The sequence below is a fragment of the Arachis stenosperma genome, chromosome 9, assembly GCF_014773155.1.
Source record: "Arachis stenosperma cultivar V10309 chromosome 9, arast.V10309.gnm1.PFL2, whole genome shotgun sequence".
Classification (NCBI taxonomy): domain Eukaryota; kingdom Viridiplantae; phylum Streptophyta; class Magnoliopsida; order Fabales; family Fabaceae; genus Arachis; species Arachis stenosperma.
In genome coordinates, this window is record NC_080385.1 from 123,402,933 (window position 1) to 123,426,367 (window position 23,435).

Here is a 23,435-nt window from a genome sequence, read left to right on the forward strand (position 1 = left end):
CCAACCAACAGAGCTCCTCCCCCTAATGAAAGGGGTTTAGTGAATCATAGCTCCAATTTCAACAACAATTGCCATCAATCAAAGTAAAACTAAATTGAAGAGAAGGATGAAAAAGAAGAATAATGCTTAAAGCTTAAGAAAATTGAAGAAGAAGAGTTCCAATCAAACCCCAAAATAGCTCTCTGGCTCCCCTCTCGGAAGTACCAAAGAGTTCTCAAAATAGAGTGCTCAAAAGTAAGAAAAATGACTAAGTGTTGAAAAGTAATCAAAAGTGTAAAAGTGCAAAAGTCTAAAAGTCAAAAAAGTCCTCCAAAAGTACAAACTCAATCTCTATTTATACTAGTCCTAAAGATCTTCAAGTGGGTTATCAAGATGGGCTTCCTCTTTGTTGAATTCTTGGTTCAATTGGAGAAGCTTTGGCCTTTGTGATGAATGGAAGAAGTAGAGCAATTTGGCACCAATTCTGGCCCATTGAGTGGCGTTGGCAACGCCAAATGCACGTTGGCAACGTGCAGGGCAATTTCCTGGGCATGAAGTATGAGACTTGGGCGTTGCTAGCCCAAGTTGTTGCCAACAACTTGCTTTTCCTCTTCTTGGCCTTACTTTCATGCTAAATGTAGCCCAGAATTTGAGTATCAACCTTCAGCTTCAATATGGACTATCATACATCATTGGAAAGCTCTTGATGTCTATTTTCTAATGCCACTGGAATCACCTCAATTGGACTTTCCTAGCTCAAGTTATGGTTCCTCAAAGAAGGTAAGGTCAAGCTGCCAAGTTGTTGTGAGTTTGTGTGGCGTTGGCAACTTCAATTCCAAGTTGGCAACGTGCACCATAATTTCTTCACCATTCTGGCGTTGTTGCTGGAGTTGCCAAGGATAACGCCAGTTCATTTTGGCCTTGGCAACGTGCTCGACTCCCACTCCTTTGCCTACTCATGCTTCTTTGAATGTCAACCTCATTTCCTTGTTTTGGGGCCTAAAGATGACTCTGGCTTGGCTCCAATCTTGTGCTCCACCATAGACTATTATATATGGTTGGAAAGCTCTGAATGTTAGCTTTCCAATGCAACTGGAAGCACTCAATTTGGATCTCTGTAGCTCAAGATATCTTCCATTGAAGAGGACATGGTCAGGCTGCCTTGTTTTGGCGTTGGCAACGCCCATCCAGCGTTGGCAACGCTGGTTGGTGCGGCCGATGGGCGCTGGACGCTGGTTGGTGCGGCAGATGGGCGTTTGGACGCTGGTTGGTGCGCCAATGGGCGTTGGCAACGCCAACTTCAAGTTGGCAACGCCAACTTTGTTTCTTCCAGGACCAAGCTTGGTTTGCTTGGTTGTGGCGTTGGCAACTCCAGCTCCAAGTTGGCAACGCCAACTTCTTTTCTTCCAGGACCAAGCTTGGTTTGCTTGGATGTAGCGTTGGCAACTCCAGCTCCAAGTTGGCAACGCCAACTTCTTTTCTTCCAGGACCAAGCTTGGTTGTGGCGTTGGCAACTCCAGCTCCAAGTTGGCAACGTGCACCATAATTTCTTCACCATTCTGGCGTTGTTGCTGGAGTTGCCAAGGATAACGCCAGTTCATTTTAGCTTCAATAACGTGCTCGAGCTCTTCTTTAGTGCCAAAGTTGCTTGTGTGTGGCGTTGGCAACTCCAGCTCCAAGTTGGCAACGCCAACTTTGCTTCCTCCAGGGCCAAGTTCCTTGCTCATGGCTTGTGTGTGGCGTTGGCAACTCCAACTCCAAGTTGGCAACGCCAACTTCTTGCCACTTCTTGCTTCCAGGGTTGAGCTTGCCTTGTGTTGTGAGTTTGTGTGGCGTTGGCAACTCCAACTCCAAGTTGGCAACGCCACTTCTTGCTTCCAGGGTTGCCAAGCTTGCTTGGTGTGAGAGAGTATGGCGTTGGCAACTCCAACTCCAAGTTGGCAACGCCACTTCTTGCCTTGGTTGCCTCCAGAGCCAAGCTTGCCTTGTGTTGTGGAGTTGGCAACTCCAACCCCAAGTTGGCAACGCCAACTTCTTCTTTGGTTGCCTCCAGAGCCAAGCTTGCCTTGTGTTGTGGAGTTGGCAACTCCAACCCCAAGTTGGCAACGCCAACTTCTTCTTTGGTTGCCTCCAGAGCCAAGCTTGCCTTGTGTTGTGGAGTTGGCAACTTGGATTCCAAGTTGGCAACGCCAACTTCTTGCCCAGCTTGCATACTTCTTGCTTCCATGCTTCCTTGTTTCATCACCTATCATCAACAAAGGAAATAGCTTCAAAGTTCTACCAATTCATGCATCAATTCCATGAGATTCATTCATACTCATTCATACATGCATTCCTTAAATTATTTACATGAATTTGGCTAGAATTAACATGTTCCTTGATATCATCATGCATGGAAGCAAACTCACAAAATTGCTCATTTATTTCAAAGAAAGTGAATGAACCTAAGCTAAAACTAACTAAACTAACTTACTAATAATGCAAATATGCATTTGCATCAATGCCAATTCTCAACAATACTATTTCCAATCAACCATCATTATACATAACCAATATCATACTCACTATCACGTGGGTTCACCCCCAAATCAACCTTAATCATTTCTCAAGCATATATCACAACATACATATCTCTCACGCATTATCATACCATCAAGGCATCAATAATCATACTCACATATATGACCACATAATATATCTCAACCAAAATCAAACATACCTCATCTATACTATTTCACCCAAAATTTACCAATTTCCACACTTCAACTCCTCAAACCTCATTATTCAATAACCAACCCAATCATTCATATATTCATTATATGAAATTCATCCAATCACTTGTGTCATCATACAATGCACACATCAACTTACCTTTCTTACCTCTTTCCGGCCTCCGGCCCAAAATATACGGCCTCCGGCCCAATTTCACAATTTAAATGCATAAACCACAATTTAATACTCATTACCCAATACATCAAATTTTCAATACACCAAGCACACAAGGCCACACAATTCTCAACCCAATCATCAATTCACATTACATACCAACTATGCATATTAGCATCAACCATTTACACAATCCAAACTTAATCCTAGGGGCATCTAGCCTAGGAATTCTCATCACACCACACGGTACTTAAATGAAACTTAAACCATACCTCTTGTAGCCAAATCAATTGAGCCTCTTCTTTGGAAGTCTCCACCAACCTTAGCTCCAAGCCTCACCAAAGCTCCACAAGCAATACCAACCTCCCAATTGTGCATCAAAATCACCAAATACACTAACATAACCAATATCATATACATACATCAACCTAGGGCTCATAAGGATGATAAATCACAAGAGTTTGAGCACTTCTTACCTCAGCCCATATGAAGTAGGGATAGAACCCACTTAGAATCCTTGTTGGAGTATCCCTAAACACTCAAAATCACAAGATTTCAACACTAACTTCCCAAAAACGTGTAACAGTGGGGAAATTCGAAAACTGGGCAGAGATGAATGGAATACTCACCAAAAAACTTAGATAGAAATGTAGAGGATGAGAAGAGCGACGCGTGGCCACAAACGGCTCGTCAATCGGAGCTCCGTAGCTCAAGTTATGGTGGTTTGAAGATCAAAGAGAGTTAGGGTAAAAATGAGCTGAAATGCTCATAACTAATGTTTATATATGTTGGGTCTTGGACCCACTTAGACCCAGTTCACTTATTTTTTGTCCGTTGGCCCAATTTTGGACCAAAACCTTTAACATTAGCGCTTTAAATCACACTTCAAATATTTCTACCTCCCCCAATCATAATTCCTCATTTCTTAATATTATTTACTCATAATCAATTTTCTCAGCTGCAGTACCAGACAGGTCTCAGCCGGTACTGCCGGTCAAAATTCCACTGCGCGCTTTTACGCAGAAAACTATGTCTTCCGACTCGGAAAAATTCACTGAATTCAAATATCATATTGAAATCATCAAATTCCAATTGCCAAATCCTCCAACCATATTCGCTCCTCCTTAACTTATTATTTAATTAAATTTCGGTTAGACCGGGTATTACACAATATCTGCAAACCATGGAGCTTCCTGAATGGCAAAGAGTTGCTCATCTGGGAAAGTCTCAGAGATCTCAGTAGAAGGGAGGGACGCCCCAGCTACTGGTTCTATTCAGGACAGATGATCAGCCACTTGGTTTTCTGTCCCTTTTCTGTCTCTTATTTCTATATCAAACTCTTGCAGAAGCAACACCCATCTGATAAGCCTGGGTTTTGAATCCTGCTTTGTGAGTAAGTATTTAAGAGCAGCATGGTCAGTGTACACAATCACCTTTGATCCCACTAGGTAGGATCTAAATTTGTCAATGGCATAAACCACTGCAAGTAACTCTTTCTCTGTGGTTGTGTAGTTCTTTTGTGCGTCATTTAGAACACGGCTGGCATAATAAATGACATGCAGAAGTTTATTATGCCTCTGTCCCAACACTGCACCAATGGCATGGTCACTGGCATCACACATTAATTCAAATGGCAATGTCCAATCTGGTGCAGAGATGACTGGTGCTGTGACCAGCTTAGCTTTCAGGGTCTCAAACGCCTGCAGACACTGTGTGTCAAACATAAACGGTGTGTCAGCAGCTAGCAGGTTACTCAAAGGTTTTGCAATTTTCGAAAAATCCTTTATAAACCTTCTGTAGAATCCTGCATGCCCAAGAAAGCTTCTGATTGCCTTAACATTGGCAGGTGGTGGTAATTTTTCAATTACCTCTACCTTTGCCTTATCCACCTCTATTCCCCTGCTTGAAATTTTGTGCCCAAGGACAATTCCTTCAGTCACCATAAAGTGACATTTCTCCCAGTTTAAAACCAGGTTAGTCTCTTGGCATCTTTTCAGGACAAGTGATAGGTGGTTAAGACAGGAGCTGAATGAGTCTCCATATATTGAAAAGTCATCCATGAAGACTTCCAGAAATTTTTCTACCATGTCTGAGAAGATAGAGAGCATGCACCTCTGAAAGGTTGCAGGTGCATTGCACAGACCAAAAGGCATTCTCCTATAGGCAAACACGCCAGAAGGGCAGGTAAATGCTGTTTTCTCTTGGTCTTGGGGATCTACTGCAATTTGGTTGTAGCCTGAATAGCCATCCAAAAAGCAGTAATAGTCATGACCAGCTAGTCTTTCTAGCATTTGGTCTATGAATGGTAAAGGAAAATGATCCTTTCTGGTGGCTGTATTGAGCCTTCTGTAGTCAATACACATACGCCACCCTGTGACTGTCCTTGTAGGAACCAGTTCATTCTTTTCATTATGAACCACTGTCATGCCTCCCTTTTTGGGAACAACTTGGACAGGGCTCACCCAGGGGCTATCAGAAATAGGATAAATAATCCCAGCCTCTAGTAATTTAGTGACCTCTTTCTGCACCACCTCCTTCATGGCTGGATTTAGCCGCCTCTGTGGTTGGACCACTGGTTTGGCATTATCCTCCAATAGGATCTTGTGCATGCATCTAGCTGGGCTAATGCCCTTAAGATCACTTATGGACCACCCAAGAGCTGTCTTGTGCGTCCTTAGCACTTGAATCAGTGCTTCCTCTTCCTGTGGATCTAAAGCAGAGCTTATAATCACTGGAAAAGTGTCACCCTCTCCTAGAAATGCATATTTCAGAGATGGTGGTAGAGGTTTGAGTTCAGGTTTGGGAGGTTTATCCTCCTCCTGAGGAATTTTCGAAAATTCCTTTACTTCCTCTAGTTCTTCTTGATCAGGTTGAGCATTTTTGAAGATGTCCTCAAGCTCTGATTCTAGGCTTTCAGTCATATTGATCTCTTCTACCAGAGAGTCAATAATGTCAGCGCCCATGCAGTCATCTGGTGTGTCTGGATGCTGCATTGCTTTCACAGCATTCAACTTGAACTCATCCTCATTGACTCTCAGGGTTACTTCCCCTTTTTGTACATCAATGAGAGTTCGTCCAGTTGCTAGGAATGGTCTTCCTAGAATGAGAGTTGCACTTTTGTGCTCCTCCATTTCCAGCACCACAAAGTCAGTGGGAAAGGCAAATGGCCCAACCTTGACAATCATGTCCTCTATTATGCCTGATGGGTGTTTAATGGAGCCATCAGCAAGTTCGAGGCATATCCTGGTTGGTTTGACTTCTCCAGCCAACCCAAGCTTTCTGATAGTGGATGCAGGTATTAGATTGATGCTTGCTCCAAGATCACATAGGGCTGTCTTGGTGCAAGCGCCTTCTAATGTGCATGGTATTATAAAGCTTCTAGGATCTTGAAGCTTTTCTGGTAAGCTTTTTAGTATGACTGCACTGCATTCTTCAGTGAGAAACACTTTTTCAGTTTCTCTCCAATCCTTCTTATGACTTAAGATCTCTTTTATGAACTTAGCATAAGAAGGTATTTGCTCAAGTGCCTCTGCAAACGGAATCTTTATTTCAAGAGTCCTTAGATAGTCTGCAAAGCGGGCAAATTGCTTATCCTGTTCCGCTTTGCGGAGTTTCTGAGGATAAGGCATCTTGGCTTGATATTCCTCAACCTTAGATGCTGCAGGTTTATTCCTTACAGAAGTGGTTGAAGAAGCCTTGTTAGAGGGATAATTATCAGCACTCTCAGGTGCCTGATCCTCCTTGGGCGTTTGAACGCCAGGAATGGGTGAAGATTGGGCGTTAAACGCCAACTTCTCCCCCTTTTCTGGCGTTTGAACGCCAGAACTGGGCAAGGAATGGGCGTTTAACGCCAACTTTCCTTCCCTTTCTGGCGTTTGAACGCCAATAATATTCCTCTCTGGGCTCTTATTGTCCTCAGAGGGATTTTGAACAGTGGTTTGGTTATCCTCTGTCAATTGTTCTTTGTTTGGCTTCTTGCTCCTTTGAGCAGTGGTGTTCAGTGTTTTCCCACTCCTTAGTTGAACTGCTTGACATCCTTCTGTTATCTGTTTAGATATTTGCTGTTTTGCTTGATTCAACTGCAGTTCTATGTTCTTGTTAGCAACTTTAGTATCATGGAGCATTTCTTTAAATTCTGCTAACTGTTCTGTCATCAGAAGCAATTGTTGATTAAGCTCATTCATCTGTTCTTGAGGATTAGGATCAGTGACTAAGGCCATGACCTCCTCTTTTGGAACGAACTCATTGCTAGAATATAAGTATTGGTTTCTAGCAACAGTGTCTATAAGCTCTTGAGCTTCTTCAATTGTCTTCCTCATGTGTATAGATCCACCAGCTGAGTGGTCTAAAGACATCTGAGCTTTTTCTGTGAGCCCATAGTAGAAGATGTCTAACTGTACCCACTCTGAAAACATTTCAGAGGGGCATTTTCTAAGCATACCTCTATACCTCTCCCAGGCATTATAAAGGGATTCATTATCCTCTTGTTTAAAGCCTTGGATGTCCAGCCTTAGCTGTGTCATCCTCTTTGGAGGGTAGAAATGATTCAGGAATTTGTCTGATAACTGTTTCCATGTCTTTATGCTTGCTGTAGGTTGGTTATTCAACCACCTTTTAGCTTGATCTTTTACAGCAAATGGAAACAGTAATAGTCTGTAGACATCCTGATCTACCTCTTTATCATGTACTGTGTCAGCAATTTGTAAGAACTGTGCCAGAAACTCAGTAGGTTCTTCCTGTGGAAGACCGGAATACTGGCAATTTTGCTGCACTATGATAATGAGTTGAGGGTTTAGCTCAAAGCTGCTTGCTTTGATGGGAGGTATACAGATGCTACTCCCATATGCAGCTGTAATGGGGTTAGCATATGACCCCAGAGTCCTCTTGGACTGATTAATTCCACTTGAGTCCATAATGGACAAAAGGGAAATGATAATGATTGCAAAGAGATAAATTTTTTTTTTAACCGAAAAAATAGAAATAAAATAAAACACAAGGAAAATAAAACAAAAAATTCGAAAATCAAAAAGAAAAATAAGATCAAAGCAAATTGAGAACTGAATCAATTAGTTAATTAAAAAGATTTTGAAAACAGCAATTAAAAAGATATGATTGAAAAGTTTTTATGAAAAAGATTTGATTTTTAAAAAGAGGAAAGAGAAAAACAACAAAAAGACACCAAACTTAAAATTTTTAGAAAATCAGACACTAATTTTCGAAAATTTTAAAGGAAAAACACAAAGAGGACACCAAACTTAGAATTTTTATGAATCAAAAAGGGACTAAGAACATGCAAAATCGAAAATTTTAAAAGAAAAACAAAAGCATGTAATTGACACCAAACTTAGAATATGAAACTAGACTCAACTAAAAAGACTCTAAACCAACAAAAATAAAAAAAAGTCCTAATCTAAGCAACAAGATAAGCTGTCAGTTGTCCAAACTCGAACAATCCCCGGCAACGGCACCAAAAACTTGGTGCACGAAATTGCAATAACACTTTTGCAATCCCGCACAACTAACCAGCAAGTGCACTGGGTCGTCCAAGTAATACCTTGCGTGAGCAAGGGTCGATCCCACGGAGATTGTCGGCTTGAAGCAAGCTATGGTTACCTTGTAAGTCTTAGTCAGGATATCAGAAATTATCAGGATTGATTGTGAAAAGTAAAAGAACATGAAAAAAAGGTACTTGTTTTGCAGTAATGGAGAACAGGCTGAGGCTTTGGAGATGCTCCATCTTCCGAATCTCTGCTTTCCTACTGTCATCTTCATCAAACACGCAAGGCTCCTTCCATGGCAAGCTGTATGTAGGGTTTCACCGTTGTCAATGGCTACCTCCCATCCTCTCAGTGAAAATACGTCCCTGATGCTCTGTCACAGCATAGGCTAATCATCTGTCGGTTCTCAATTAGGCCGGAATAGAATCCAGTGATTCTTTTGCGTCTGTCACTAACGCCCCGCCTTCAGGAGTTTGAAGCACGTCACAGTTATTCAATCATTGAGTCCTACTCAGAATACCAGAGACAAGGTTTAGACCTTCCGGACTCTCTTGAATACCGCCATCAGTTCTAGCTTATACCACGAAGATTCCGATTAAAGAATCCAAGAGATATCTACTTAATCTAAGGTAGAACAGAGGTGGTTGTTAGGCACATGTTCATAGTTGAGAATGATGATGAGTGTCACAGATCATCACATTCATCCGGGTTAGGAGCAAGTGATATCTTAGAATGGAAGCAAGCATGATTGAATAAGAAACAGTAGTAATTGCATTAATCCATCAAAATACAGCAGAGCTCCTCACCCCCAACCATGGGGTTTAGAGACTCATGCCGTGGAAGGTACACAAGAAACGTGTAAAAAATGTCATGAGGTCATAAGGTACGGATACAATGTCAAGAGGTCCTATAAATAGTAAACTAGTATCCTAAGGTTTACAGAAATGAGTAAATGACAGAAAAATCCACTTCCGGGCCCACTTGGTGTGTGCTTGGGCTGAGCAATGAAGTAATTTCGTGTAGAGACCTTTCCTGGAGTTAAACGCCAGTTTTCATGCCAGTTTGGGCGTTTAACTCCAAGTTTTATGCCAGTTCCGGCGTTTAACGCTGGAATTTCTGATGCTGATTTGCTACGCCGGTTTGGGCCATCAAATCTTGGGCAAAGTATGGACTATCATATATTGCTGGAAAGCCCAGGATGTCTACTTTCCAATGCCGTTGAGAGCGCGCCAATTGGGCTTCTGTAGCTCCAAAAAATCCACTTCGAGTGCAGGGAGGTCAGAATCCAACAGCATCTGCAGTCCTTTTCAGTCTCTGAATCAAATTTTTGCTCAGAACCTTCAATTTCAGTCAGAAAATACCTGAAATCACAGAAAAACACACAAACTCATAGTAAAGTCCAGAAAAGTGAATTTTAACTAAAAACTAATAAAAATATAATAAAAACTAACTAAAAGATACTAAAAACATACTAAAAACAATGCCAAAAAGCGTATAAATTATCCGCTCATCACTGGTGACCCAGCAGATAGAAAATTAACTAGTGGGTACTATGTATTCCTTGGCTCCAACCTGGTTTCCTAGACATCGAAGAAACAGACAGCTGTGGCCAGATCTAGTACTGAAGCTGAGTATAGAAGCATGGCAAATACAGTAGCAGAATTAGTTTGGATAAGAAACTTGATGGTTGAGTTAAAACTCCCTATTCCTGAGTCACCAATGCTGTACTGTGACAATTTAAATGATGTATTGTTAGCAGCAAATTCCATCCTGCATTCTAAATCTAAACATTTTAAAATTGATCTCTATTTTGTTAGAGATCATGTTAAAGACAAAGAAATTAGAGTGAATCATATCCTAGGAGCTGTGTGAATTGATGATGTATTCACAAAGGCTGTTTCATCTGAAGCCTTCTTACACTTCAGAAGCAAGCTCAATGTCAGTGACCAACAACAAGTTGCAAGTGTTCAACAGAAAGTGGAAGCTAGAGATGATGTTGCCAGCCAAAAAGAAGCTGCAAGACAGAAGTTGCAAGAGAAGGAAATTAGAGATGATGTTAGAGGTTGAGCAAATAGCTTGCTCTGCAGCATGCTCTACTGCTTACTCTGCTTCTGCCCCGTTTAGTTAGTTTGTTATTCTAGCAAGCTGTGATTCAGTTTTCTGTTAGAGTTAGTGAGCCCTGCTGACTCAGCAGAAGCTTCTAGGCTAGTATTCAGTTATTCAGTTAGTTACAATTAGTTGCTAGCTGTTATAGATCAAGTTAATTGCTAGAAGGTTTAGCTTTGTCTATAAATACTAATACTCATGTACAGAAGTCAATTTTTTCGCTTCAGTTTAATACACACATGCTTTCAGTCCCATTCATCTTTCTCTCCTCTCTCTGAGGCTTGGTACCTTTCATGAACAATGCATTTCTACATATATTTGTATGATTTACAGTAGTCAAATCACATATGGTATGAAAACTCAGCTTTTACTTTCTCATGGATATTAACAGACTATTTCTGATTATAGCTTATTTATTAAGTTCATTGGTACTAAAATTTCTATACTTATAGTCTATGTTGATGATATAGTTCTAATTGAGAATTTTATTTACAAGCTAGCTGCTAATATTTTAAAATTAAATATTTGGATTCCTTAAAATATTTTTTAGACATTAAAAATGCTCAATCAGTTTAAGAAATTTCGTTGTCTTAGAAAAATATTGTTGAGACCTTTTGGAAGTCTTTGGCTTATTGGGTGCAAAGTGGGCTTCGGTTCCATAGATAATGCTATAAGATTGTATTAAAATAGTAGCTCCCTTCTATTTAATCCCTTCCTTTATTGTCAATTGGTTAGACGCCTTATTTATTTAACCACTACTTGATCTAATATCATATATGCCACACAGCAGTTAAATCAATTTATGACTTCTCCTATTCAAGCGCACCTTCAAGTTGGCACTCGCATTCTGAGGTATTTAGAAAGAAGTCTGGGCAAAAGCATTTTTTTTTAAGAAATTCTGCACTTCAGATTTTTTGATTCAGCGACTTTGATTGGGCCAGATGCCCTGATATCCAATGTTCATTAACTAGATATTGCTTCTTTTTGGGCGACTCTTTAATTTTTTAGAAGACTAAAAAATAAAGCATCATTGCCCGTTCTACGGAAATTGAATATCACACCCTTGCTAACACTACATGTGAACTTCAACAGTTGCTAAACATATTATAATTTCTTCCCATCAGCATTGATCAATCCCAGTTCTCTACTATGATAATCAAAGCGCCTTTCATATATATCTAATCCCGTATTTCATGAATATACCAAACATTTGGATGTTGATGAATGAAACTTCTTATTTCTTCTTCAGGCCAGTTAACATTCTTACTAATTTTCTATCTCTTCATCTTTTTCATCTTAATTTTTATAAGTTTAGGATTTTGGACATTTTTTACCTTCCAGCTTGTGAAGACGTATTAAATCAACCATCTTTATCAACCCATGACTCCAACAAAAGGATTTCAAATAAGCCACTCAACAAATGAATTAATCTACTACATCATACTTTTTTAATTTCTTATATCTTACCTGTATTTCTTCTAGAAAATAAGTTAGTTATAGTGACTCATTACCTTGGAAATTAATAGAATCTTTTCATTGATTTTATTATTATAATAGATTTGTAAAGATTCACTGTTGTATATATGTAGTATTATCTTTTGTCATTATTCAATAAAAATACATAAAGAATCGAAAATACCAGAATTTTTCTTACATTCTAAATTTTGTTAAGTAGGATTAAAAAAGAATTTGTGTTTTAAGTATGGTTCTGAAAACCAGACCAAATTGATCGATTGAATCGATCCAACCTAAAATCGACGATGCTAACAATCCGGTCTCATGTCTAAACCAGTCTAAAAAAGAACTGACCAAAAATTGTTAAATCGGTCAAAAATTGGTTAGTTAGATCAGACCAAAAATCGACCGATTCTTCTTAAACAACGCTGTTTTGAATTTTTTTGTTGATGATTTATTGTTTTCAGAGATTTTGTTAATTATTTGTTGTTGTTTTTCAATTTTTATTGATAATTTATTTGATTTCTGCCTCGTTATGATGCTGTCTTATTGATTGTGTTGATAAGAACTACTGTTTTTGAATTTATATAAATACTTTTTCCTTGTGAAAGCTTATGGCAGGAATTATGTATATTATAATTCTTTTTCAGTGTATTTCAGAGGTCTTTGCTTTAACTAATGTTTTTGACTTGGTTAATTTTTTTGTTTTCCATCTCTTATAATTGTTACTTATATCTATGAAGAAAGAAAGAGAATGCATAACATGTTTCCAAGTTATGCTGATCATCAGTGATTATATGTACTGCGTCTTTTTATTTGATATTAATTAATTTCATAAGATTTAATTTTTCTGTGCTATTTTTTTAAAATTGGCTTATATGACTTAATTTATGAATTTTAACCATCATTTGAAAATACATTTGATTGATCACTTCAAAAATATTTAATATTATTAATGTATTAACTATTAAACAAACATGTTTTGTAATTTTATATTATAATAATAAATAGATGTTCTATATTTTTTGTTGTGTTGATGGTTTATTGATTGTTTTTTATTATGTTGATGAGAATTATTCTATAATTTATTTATTTATTATTTTATTTTAAAACGATTTTTTTGATTAAATTAAAATTAAATTAATTAGACTAATAAACTAATAAATTAGTGACTAAAATAGTTTAATGACCAATGAAGTTCTCATATAACCTTGATTTCAAGGCAATGTTTTGTGCTTATATATCTAGGAGAACTGAGAAGCAAAAACAATAAAAATAGTGAAAAAAAATCAAATACTATTTATGTATCTCGTTTGACAAAAATATAAAACACAAGACCAAAAGAAAAAATAAATATTATTATCTTTGTTGAACTACGAGTGACTAGGTCACTAGAACAGAACCAGAGATGGGATATTGTAAAGATTTTCTGATCTGTTTCCAAGTTTTGTCTTTACATTTGTTACATAAGAGAAGTTCGATGTAAGAACCTCTTTGGAGATGGGGAAACCTAGATGCTACAACATAACACATTTATTTTGTCTTTACATTTTGAAAAATATAAAACAACAAATATATTATATTAACACAAAAAATCACATTAAAATAAATAAAATAACATATATAGTTATAAATAAATATAAAATAAATTATTTGATAACTGATTTAATTTATTGTGTGCAGATAATATTTTTGATAAAATAATTTTAATATTTTTGTTCATTGTATCCATATCAAACGTATATAATTGTGTATCTCTTATCTTGTTGAAAAGATATATAAGAATGCAAACACGCACGCTTAATATTTACGGCACTTGTATCATGAAAATATACCAATTGAGGCAAAAGGGAATGGGAGGAGTATTTTAATTGAATCTAGACACAAAAAGAACCGTTTGGATGAGATAGTCGATAGATAAGATGAACTCAAGAACATGAAGCAAAACTATAAAAGACAACCTTCTACATCAAACGATTTAAAGAAATTAGGATGCGTTACTCTCCTTGCATGGAATGCATTGAGGGGAAAGGCAAGTTGCAATCTCATGAGAGACAAAAAGTTGTCGGTTCCTCTTGGAAACTTAGCTATCTCAGCAACCCCACCTCATGACTCATGACGCCCTATTACTTTTCTCAAGTCTTAGCATGACACTCACATTTGGGTTCATGTTAATAATCATTTCTTTCTAACATCTTGTTCTTCAATTCTGATGGCTAATGCACCCAAGATGTTCAAACAATTAAGTGTAGCTGGAGTGACAACAACTTATGGTCTTATTAGTGACTACGAGATTAATTAGTAGTCTAAAATCTAAATAATGTTTTAGCTAATAATGCTTTGTTATGTTCCTTCTCAGTAAACATCATATCATACCTAAATCTGTTAGTTACTAAATTAGATATTAATATAAAAGATATATTAAAAATAAATTAATCAACATATGTATTTATGATAATTAATTTGATTGATGCGCACATAACTATTTTCCAATCCAATTATCACTATACAATTGAGGAACTTAATTTAAAAACCAATACAAAGGAAACAACCAGAAATTAAAATTTGGTTCTTCAAGAAGACGAGAACCAACAGATTCTGATGAATTTACACAAGCATGGAATTTAACATTCCACATCAAGAGCCCAACAAATAAGGAAAGGAAAAAAAACTGTTATGTCACCGGAAAACACTTAAAGCCAGACAGAAGCATAACTGTCAAAGGCATCGTCCGAACAACAGAAAACCGAACTGGAAAACCTCTAATCACAAACCCTGGGACCATGTGCTTGACATACTTTCACTGTTTCACACCCTTTGTTTTGGTGGTGCTATCAAATTCTGCAACATTTTAGCTCTCCACCACCACCACCACTTCGTTGCTTTTTTCCATGTACCTTATTTATACTGTCTCTTTTCTCACCTCCCAATTATGACCCAACATGGGCTCTGCAATGCCATCTTCTTCTGCCACCAAATTCACATTCCCTTCCCACTTGCCCACTTTCACCGAATACGTAACACCAGTAACAAATTAAATGACACGGCATCCAGCTCAGCAAAGCAAATAAAACAAAACAAAAATGTAATGTAATGTAAGGTATTTTTGTAAAACAAGTTATGTTATTTTTATTTATTTTTTTCTGGAATTATTAAAGGAAGAGAACTATTTTTCACACCATTTAAGTACGAGGTGAGGTTAATGTAAAATAAATTTTATATCCAACGACATTTGAATTATCTTCATGTAAACCAACGAGATTATCTATAATATAACTTATTGGAAAGTTTTCAGGTGTTCCAGTTACTTTATTGGAACTTCAATGTTTCATATACGATTAAGTTGTAAGTTGATTTTTTGTCTTGTAGTTTTGAGAAAAAGACGAAAATAATCCTTCAATCATAAAGTAAAAAGACAAAAAGATAACATAATAGCTTGAACCTGAAAAAAACTTGCACTGCTGCAAAGGAAAACCATGTGCAGAAATTTTATTTTTTTATTTATTATGAGTTATATTGTTTGTGAAATCTCATCAAAGAAAAAAAGAATTTTGTTTACAAAATGCTTAAAAATAAAATTACTTACAATAGTTTGAGCTAGACGTATACAAATAATAAATTTATTAAAGAAACAACACTTTTTTATATTCCAAAAATTATATATATCATATTATTGTATATTGATTAAATAATTATGTATCTATTTTTATATATTATTTCTTAATTTGTGAAGTTATGATTTATATAATTAATACATTGATTTTAATTAAAAAAATTAAAATAATAAACTTTAATCTTATTTCATTCATGATACATGACAAATTATTAAATTTATAAAGACTTAAATTTAATATTTGTAAATATGATAACATTATGTATGTTGTTACAATTTACTTCTTTATTGCTCAAATAAAATTATTCAATTTGAGTAATTTATTTTTTATTTTTAAAAGTATAAATTGTAATTATTAATTATGATAAATGATATGCCTAGTAAAGAAAAAATAATTGTAATTGTAATTAGTAATTATAAATTGTAATTATAAATTGTAATTATTAATTAAATAATTTTTTTAGTAAAAATTTTTCTTTTAAATGTATCAAATATGTTTAAAATTTAATAAAAATACTTTATTATTTTAAAAAGTGTTTTTTCACAAAAATTTCTAATCCAAATAAAATATTTTTTAGTAACGCTACACATCCAAATTTTTTTATGAATCAAGTCTAACCAAGTTAAACAATAAGATTTAAAATAATACTAGCTATAACTGATATTTATTATGTTAGACTAATTTGGTTATACTTAGTTAACAAAAATACTTAGATGTATAGCATTATTTTTTTTCTTTAGGTTATTCAATGTATTTAATAATAAGTATAGATAAACTAAAAGGACAATCATACTTACCTTGCATATAATGACTTCTTTCTTATATAATAATATTTAAATATAGCATAAACATATGATTTAAAAATATTTTTATAATATATTATTGAAATTTGTCTTTTACTATATTTTAAACAAGAAAAACAAAGAGAAATTGAAAAAAAACTGGTGATAAATATTAAATAGATATCTATAATTAAAAATAATTTTTTTCTTTTTATTTTTTTCATTCTTTTTAAATTTTCTATTTCTTTGCTTTTGTTTATCTACTTATTTATAATATATTAAAAGTGAAATTAAATATTGTTATCTTGAAAAACTAACACACAATATAGGTAAAAAATATTGCATATATATCTTAATAATAAAGTTGATATATTTTTCTCTATTTAATATTTTTTGTCCATCTTTAATTTACTAATGTTAAGATCTTTTCGTTTTGTTTACTTTTCTTAATTATCATAGGATACGAAAAAAAGCATTAACAATAATGCTTATTAAAATCTAAATTAAAAGATGATTATTCTAAATAGATTCTAAAAAATCACAACAAAAAAGTTCATATGTGCTCATTTATTTTTTCATAAGAATTATCATTAATTTTTAAAATGTTAAACTAAATTTTATCATAAAATAAAATAGGAGAAAAGAGTCAAACAAAAGAATATTAATTTAGGACAATTATAATTTTAAAATTTTTCATCTAATCAATTATAAGTAGCATAAGTAACTATCCTTAACTTACAAGTGTAAGCAATTTGTTAATAAAACTTAACAAAAATATATTTAATATTAATTTTAAATTATTTATTAAATGATTTCTTATACACAAAAAAATTAATTCATTATGGTTTTATAAAATTTGTGAGTCTATAATTCTAGTTTTTTTTTTAAATTTGATTATGATTTGGTTTAGTAAAACTTTTTGAAGAGGTGCTTGTCTTTTTAAAAGCACAAGCTCTTTATTTTGTGTTTGATAAATCAAAAAGAGTATGTGATTATGTTTACAACTTTTAAAAGATCAGAATACTTTTGAAAGGAACTAAGGTAAAACTTTGTGAGGTATCAAAATTTTTGAGAAGAAAAATACGAATCAAGTAAAAGAAGGAGAAGAGAGAGTTGGAGAAGAAGGAGAAGAGAGAGTTAGAAAGTGTGTTGAGATTTTTAAGAATGATTATTAGATGATTATACTTGAAGTGATACTGAGTTTGTAATATATAAAGTGACTTTAATAGAGATATTTAGAAGAGCTAATTGGCTCTTCTTCTAACAAACCCTACTGATCTGCATCTAACAAACTCTACTGATCTGGCAAGTCAGTTCTAACTAATTCCGATCCTTTTTGCTGCACATGCTTTTGTGTGTGTGCAATTAATTTTCTGCTGTTATTAGCAGTTCTGTTATTGGGTTCTCTTTTTTCGTCATAGCTAACATCAACTCTACTATTTAGATTTTCATTTTCTTGCTCTCTTTCAACAGTGCTACTTGGATTCCATTACTCCCTTTTAACAAGTTTTTTAAAGTTGGCTTGTATTTTTCAAAATTTAAAGGTCTAATATAACCTTATATATTAACTAATTTTTGAATTTAATGTTTAAATTTGTGTCTTTTATAGTATTTTTAAATTTTAAAAATTATTTTACCAAACGTAATTGTTGTTGTTTGTGTTTATTAAAAATAATTTTTAATTTGATTTACCAAACATAAATGTTACACTTTTTAAAAAGTAGAAGTTTTACCAAGGATTAAGTACTAAGATAGGGGCTAAAAATTTATTTCGTCCCCGACCTTTTTTTCACTACAAAATAGTCCAAAAGGTTTAACTTAGTTTTAAAGTCGTCATTCGGATTAAAATACTCTTCCCCTTTCCCTTCTTCTCCAAAATCAACCAGAATTTCATCCTCTTCCCCTCCTTTTCCAAAATCTACCAGAAACAAAAAAGAAGCAACAGCAACAATGAAACAACAACAACCAGAAGTAGAAAAACAACAACAACACTAACAGCAACAATAATAAAATCAAAAGCAAAATAATATAATCAGAAGCATAAACAGAAGCAAAACCGGATGACTATCTGGTGGTACACAACAGCAAGGGGAGTTCTTTTTAATATTTAATAAGTTAAGTTTCAATATATATTTTCTAATTATCTTCTTAATATTTAATAAGTTAAGTTTCAATATATATTTAAAAAAAAACAAAACGATAAGAAATTTAAAGTTTTTAATTTAAAAATTAAAAAAATAATTAAAATAAGTTAAAATTTTTAATATTTTTCAATTGATAAAAGCAGTTTAATTATAATTGTAGATAAAAAATAATATTTATTATGAAATTAAGATGGATAAATAGATAATTTTTTATTAATACTGATGTGTGTCCAAAAAGAATAGATAATTTTTTAATTAGTGTTCTAATTCGTTATAATGACCCCAACAGAATACATATATAGGTTATATAATTAATTATTTACCTATTCTAAAGGAAACAATAATTAATTATTTACTAGTAAATTCGTTTTTAAATTTTTTTGGTCGAAATGTTTAATTTTCAGCAAATTTTAATTATTAAATCAGTTACTAAACTTATTACACAAATTAATTTTTTTTAATGTTAAATTCTGTAACAAATAGATAAATCAACCTTCATTATTATTTAAGAAAATGTTAAAAAGCTATCAAAATTTATTATTTTTTATCATTACTTAGCTATCAGTTTAATTTTTGTAGTTTAATTTTTTTAATCTAATAATCCAAAAATATATTTTATCCCATATCTTTAGACATTAATAACTAAGTGATGACTAAAAATAATAAATTATGATGATCTTTTAGTATTTTTTATTATTTAATAAAAATTTGAATATCTATAGAGAACAAATAACTTAATATAAAAATTAATTTTTTAACAAAATAAAAGTTTAAAGAATGATTTGATAATTAAAATTTATTAGAAAACTAAAATAATGTTACATAAAACTTTTCTTAAATATCGATCCAGTCATAAATTAATTAGCACTAACTTACTATGATTAAGACTAGTAATTTTGTTTAATTTAAGGCATGATGATGAATAATTTTGCATTCTAAATAAAATCAGTTTAATAAAATTTTGTTGAATTAAAGGTTATATTTCAGTAAGGTGAATTTGTTTTATCTATGATCATCAACGTGAATAATGTTTATTTATTTTCGTTAAAAGCAAGTTTTTAATTTTTTTGTTTTTAGGATATCTTCTATTGCTAAGTGAAATAGATACATTGATAATGAATTAAATTAATCATGATATTAATGAATAATAAAAATTTCATAATAGTATTAAATGACATTATAATAAGGGATAAGTATTGTTTTGGTCTTTAACGTTGAGGGTTAAAATTGAAACCGTTCTCAACGTAATTTTAGGTTTAGAATCATCCGTACAATGTGCAAAAAGAAAAAATAATTTATAATATAAATTTAAAAGTATTATATTGTTTATAAATTAATTAAATAATATATAAATTAATATTAAATTTAAAAATACTATATAAAGTATTAATTTTGTGATTTGTATATAATTCAATATAATTATTCAATTAGAAGAGAATATAAAGCGAAATATTATATATTTAAAAAAAAAGATATAGGTGTTTGATATTGTAATAGTATAAAATTACATATTAAGTTTTTGTTTTTATTTTATATTATTTGTAGTTAACAGATTTATTAATTTTCTTATGTGGTATTTGGTTTTTTTTTTCTTTCTATTAAAGTTGTTTATTTGTTTTTTTTTCTCATATGTTTTTGTAGAAATTAAATGTTTTATAATATTAAGTTGTTTGAGTTTTGTACTATTTTTTTTCTCTTTGTATATAAATTTTTTATTTGAAAATATCTCTTGGATTTTTTATATTTTTTCTTTTGTAGTATCTTTGATTGACATGCGATTTTTGTCTAAAAATATTAGTATTCCTCTAATTAAAATCTATTTATAATAATATAACAATATTTTTTTATCAAATATTAAATACATAATTTTTCTACACAATATCTAATTTTTGGTATATAAACAACATGATTAAACATTAATATGAGACACATTAAAAAAAAACAAAAAAGAATAAACAAAAAACTCCTAACACGACTACACTTTAGCCGAAACCATATGGTTGGGGTGGCTTTTCAAACTTGCAGGAGGAGTGGAGGACAAATTGAGAATTTTAACATAAAAAAAATTTGATAAAGAAAGAAACGGTTGTATGATCTACAAGCATTCTAAATCTTTATGTCCATAGTATATTTTATCAAAAAATCTAAACCTTACATTTTTTTTAATATTATATCTCAACGGTAATCACAACTAAAATTTTAGGCTTCCAAAAAAGTATATGGCATACCTGAAATTCTTCCTAACTTATTTTAGCCAGGGTCTCTACTCTCTCTCTCTAGTCTCTAGTGCATGTGAGCCAAGCCACAGTGCCAGAGAGTGGCAAGTATAAGTGGGAGTAAATAATTAAATTGCAGCAGCAACAAAACGGTAAGTCAACACTCAACAAGAAAAGAGTTTAGAAGTCCATGATTCTCGGTCCAAGAAAGTAAGAGAAAGTTGAAAAAAAATAAAAATGAAACAATAGTAAAGCAAAGATGGAAGATAAAAGATGGGGATAGATATTTTGATTAGCAGCATTAGGTAGATTTTTTTAAGAGGGGTAAAGTATGCCCCCACACCACATGGCAGCTGTCTCCAGCCCATCAACCTCTACATTCACAAACCGCAACACTTACCATTATATATATAATCTCTCTCGCTCTCCACTTACTCCCTCCTCCTCCACTACCACCACCACCAACAACCAACCATGTCTCACTTCCCGAAATACCTTCTTTTAGTTACCATTTTGTCGCTCCTCCAATGCAGAGCCTCAGCCACACCAAACAATGACCGACAACAAGAGCAACAATTCCAAACCCTGCAAACCAACCCATCATTCTTCAACCCAAGAGTCCCACTTTCCTCATCGAAACGTTTCGAGGGCTCATCGGATTTGGTGAACTTGAAATACCACATGGGCCCGGTGCTTTCTTCTCCGATCAACATCTACCTAATCTGGTACGGTAAGTGGTCGCAAGACCACAAGCTCACAATCAAGGACTTCCTTCATTCCATTTCCGATTCACGCGCCGCCTCACCTTCCGTCGCCGACTGGTGGCGCACCGTTTCCCTCTACACTGACCAGACCGGCGCCAACATTTCTCGATCCGTCTATATCGCCGGCGAGTACGCCGACACGCGCTATTCCCACGGCAACGCACTCACGCGCCTATCCGTACAGCAGGTCATCGCCACTGCCGTCAGGTCCAAGCCATTCCCCGTCGACCACCGCAACGGGATCTACCTAGTCCTCACCGCCGGCGACGTCACTATGGAGGACTATTGCCGCGCCGTCTGCGGCTTCCACTACTTCACGTTCCCCTCCATGGTCGGTTACACGCTCCCCTATGCTTGGATCGGGAATTCCGGCCGCCAGTGCCCCGAGGTCTGCGCCTACCCCTTCGCCGTGCCGGCGTACATGGCTGGCGGAGGCCCGGGGCAGCTCTCACCGCCGAACAGAGACGTTGGCATCGACGGCATGATTAGTGTGATAGGTAAACATTAATAAACCTCTACTGAATTTTGTTACAAATTCTGTTATTTAGTTATAACCAATTCTGTTAACTAAGTTGATTACTCTAGTATGTTATCCATTTCAGCTTATGATACACAATGTCACTGCTAATGTAGTTCTTAAATTATTAAATGAGAAACATTAGGCCTGCAATTTTTATTAATATTAGCGATACTTTATTTTTATGCTATTAAATTTTTAAATTTAGAATTTAAGATTTAAAATTTAATATTTGATAGTGTTAAAAAAATAATAAATTTTATTAGTAAAGAATTGGGTTAATTATGCTCTAATGTTGGTGTTTTTTAGGGCACGAGTTGGCAGAGCTTTCATCGAACCCGCTGGTGAATGCGTGGTACGCCGGGGAGGATCCGACGGCGCCGACGGAAATCGGGGATCTGTGTGAAGGGCTGTACGGCAGCGGAGGTGGGGGAGGGTACATTGGGCAGGTGATGAAGGATAGAGAAGGGAAGACATTCAATTTGAATGGGAGGAATGGGAGGAAGTTCCTTGTGCAGTGGATTTGGAGCCCTGTCTTGAAGGCTTGTGCTGGCCCCAATGCTATAGATTAGGGTTCTCTTCTTTGTGGTCCATGCCTCCTTTTGATTTCGGTGGAGTGGTCGGTGTTGCTGGTGGTGCTGGTGGTTGTTTCCAGCCAGGGGTTTTACATAAATATCTTGTTTTAATTGCTATTATTTGTAATTTTTTGGTTGTTTTTTATTTGGTAGAAACATAAAAGAGGATGAAAACTTTACAGCAGTATATTAGCATAGCATTGTTATTGCTTATTACAATGCAAATTACTATTTATATTGTATCATATATGTAATGATCGAATTAATTCCTTTCTAATTTTTACCACGCTTCTTGAGAAATTTCATTTATGATATCTCATTTGACTATTACTGTTCATTGGGGGAGTTACAGGTCTTTATTTTGGGGGTTTTGAATGGATTGTGCGTACCGTTTGAAATTTGAACTTGTCTAGAGCTATTTATAATATATCTTGAACTCCAGTTCACATGGAGTTATGGACCCATCTTTAGAATATCTGCAATAGAGTATTTTTAAAATATTATTTTTAATATTTTAAAAAAGTAAATTGATTTAAAATTAAAATTTGTATTAAAGTTGATTTATAAAATAAAATGTTACGGCCCGGCCCAAAGAACTGTTACGGCCCGGCCCAGAGACCCGACGGGTCGACCCTGGCCCGAGCTCCACCCGACCCGACTCCTCGCCCTTCAAACAACCCGGACACGTGTCCTGTACGACCCACGCGGCTACAGGACAATGTCCTTGGGAATATGGGCCTGTCCTCACAAGGGGCCTACTACTGACGTGTATATAAGGGGAAGATTGGCTCTTCCCCCGAGGTACGTCACCTTTCCACATAACTTTTCCCGCCTGCACACTATCTGACTTAGGCGTCGGAGTGTCTTTGCAGGTGACACCCCCCTCGACCATTCACCAG

At 34.6% G+C, this 23,435-nt stretch overlaps 1 protein-coding gene across 1 annotated transcript; it reads left to right on the plus strand.

Annotated features, from left to right (window-relative positions):
* Positions 1 to 21,054: 21,054 nt before the first annotated feature.
* Positions 21,055 to 22,839, plus strand: LOC130951904 (protein EXORDIUM-like 5). The gene is made up of 2 exons (XM_057880651.1): positions 21,055 to 21,941; positions 22,271 to 22,839. Exons 1-2 carry the CDS (start codon positions 21,155 to 21,157, stop codon positions 22,531 to 22,533), a joined length of 1,050 nt encoding a protein of 349 aa, XP_057736634.1. The 5' UTR covers positions 21,055 to 21,154; the 3' UTR covers positions 22,534 to 22,839.
* The last annotated feature ends 596 nt before the right edge of the window (positions 22,840 to 23,435 follow it).

Coding starts and splice junctions, on each gene's coding strand:
- LOC130951904 (XM_057880651.1), top strand. CDS start 21,155: ATGTCTCACTTCCCGAAATACCTTCTTTTAGTTACCATTTTGTCGCTC. Junction 21,942..22,270: donor CGGCATGATTAGTGTGATAG/GTAAACATTAAT, acceptor GGTGTTTTTTAG/GGCACGAGTTGGCAGAGCTT.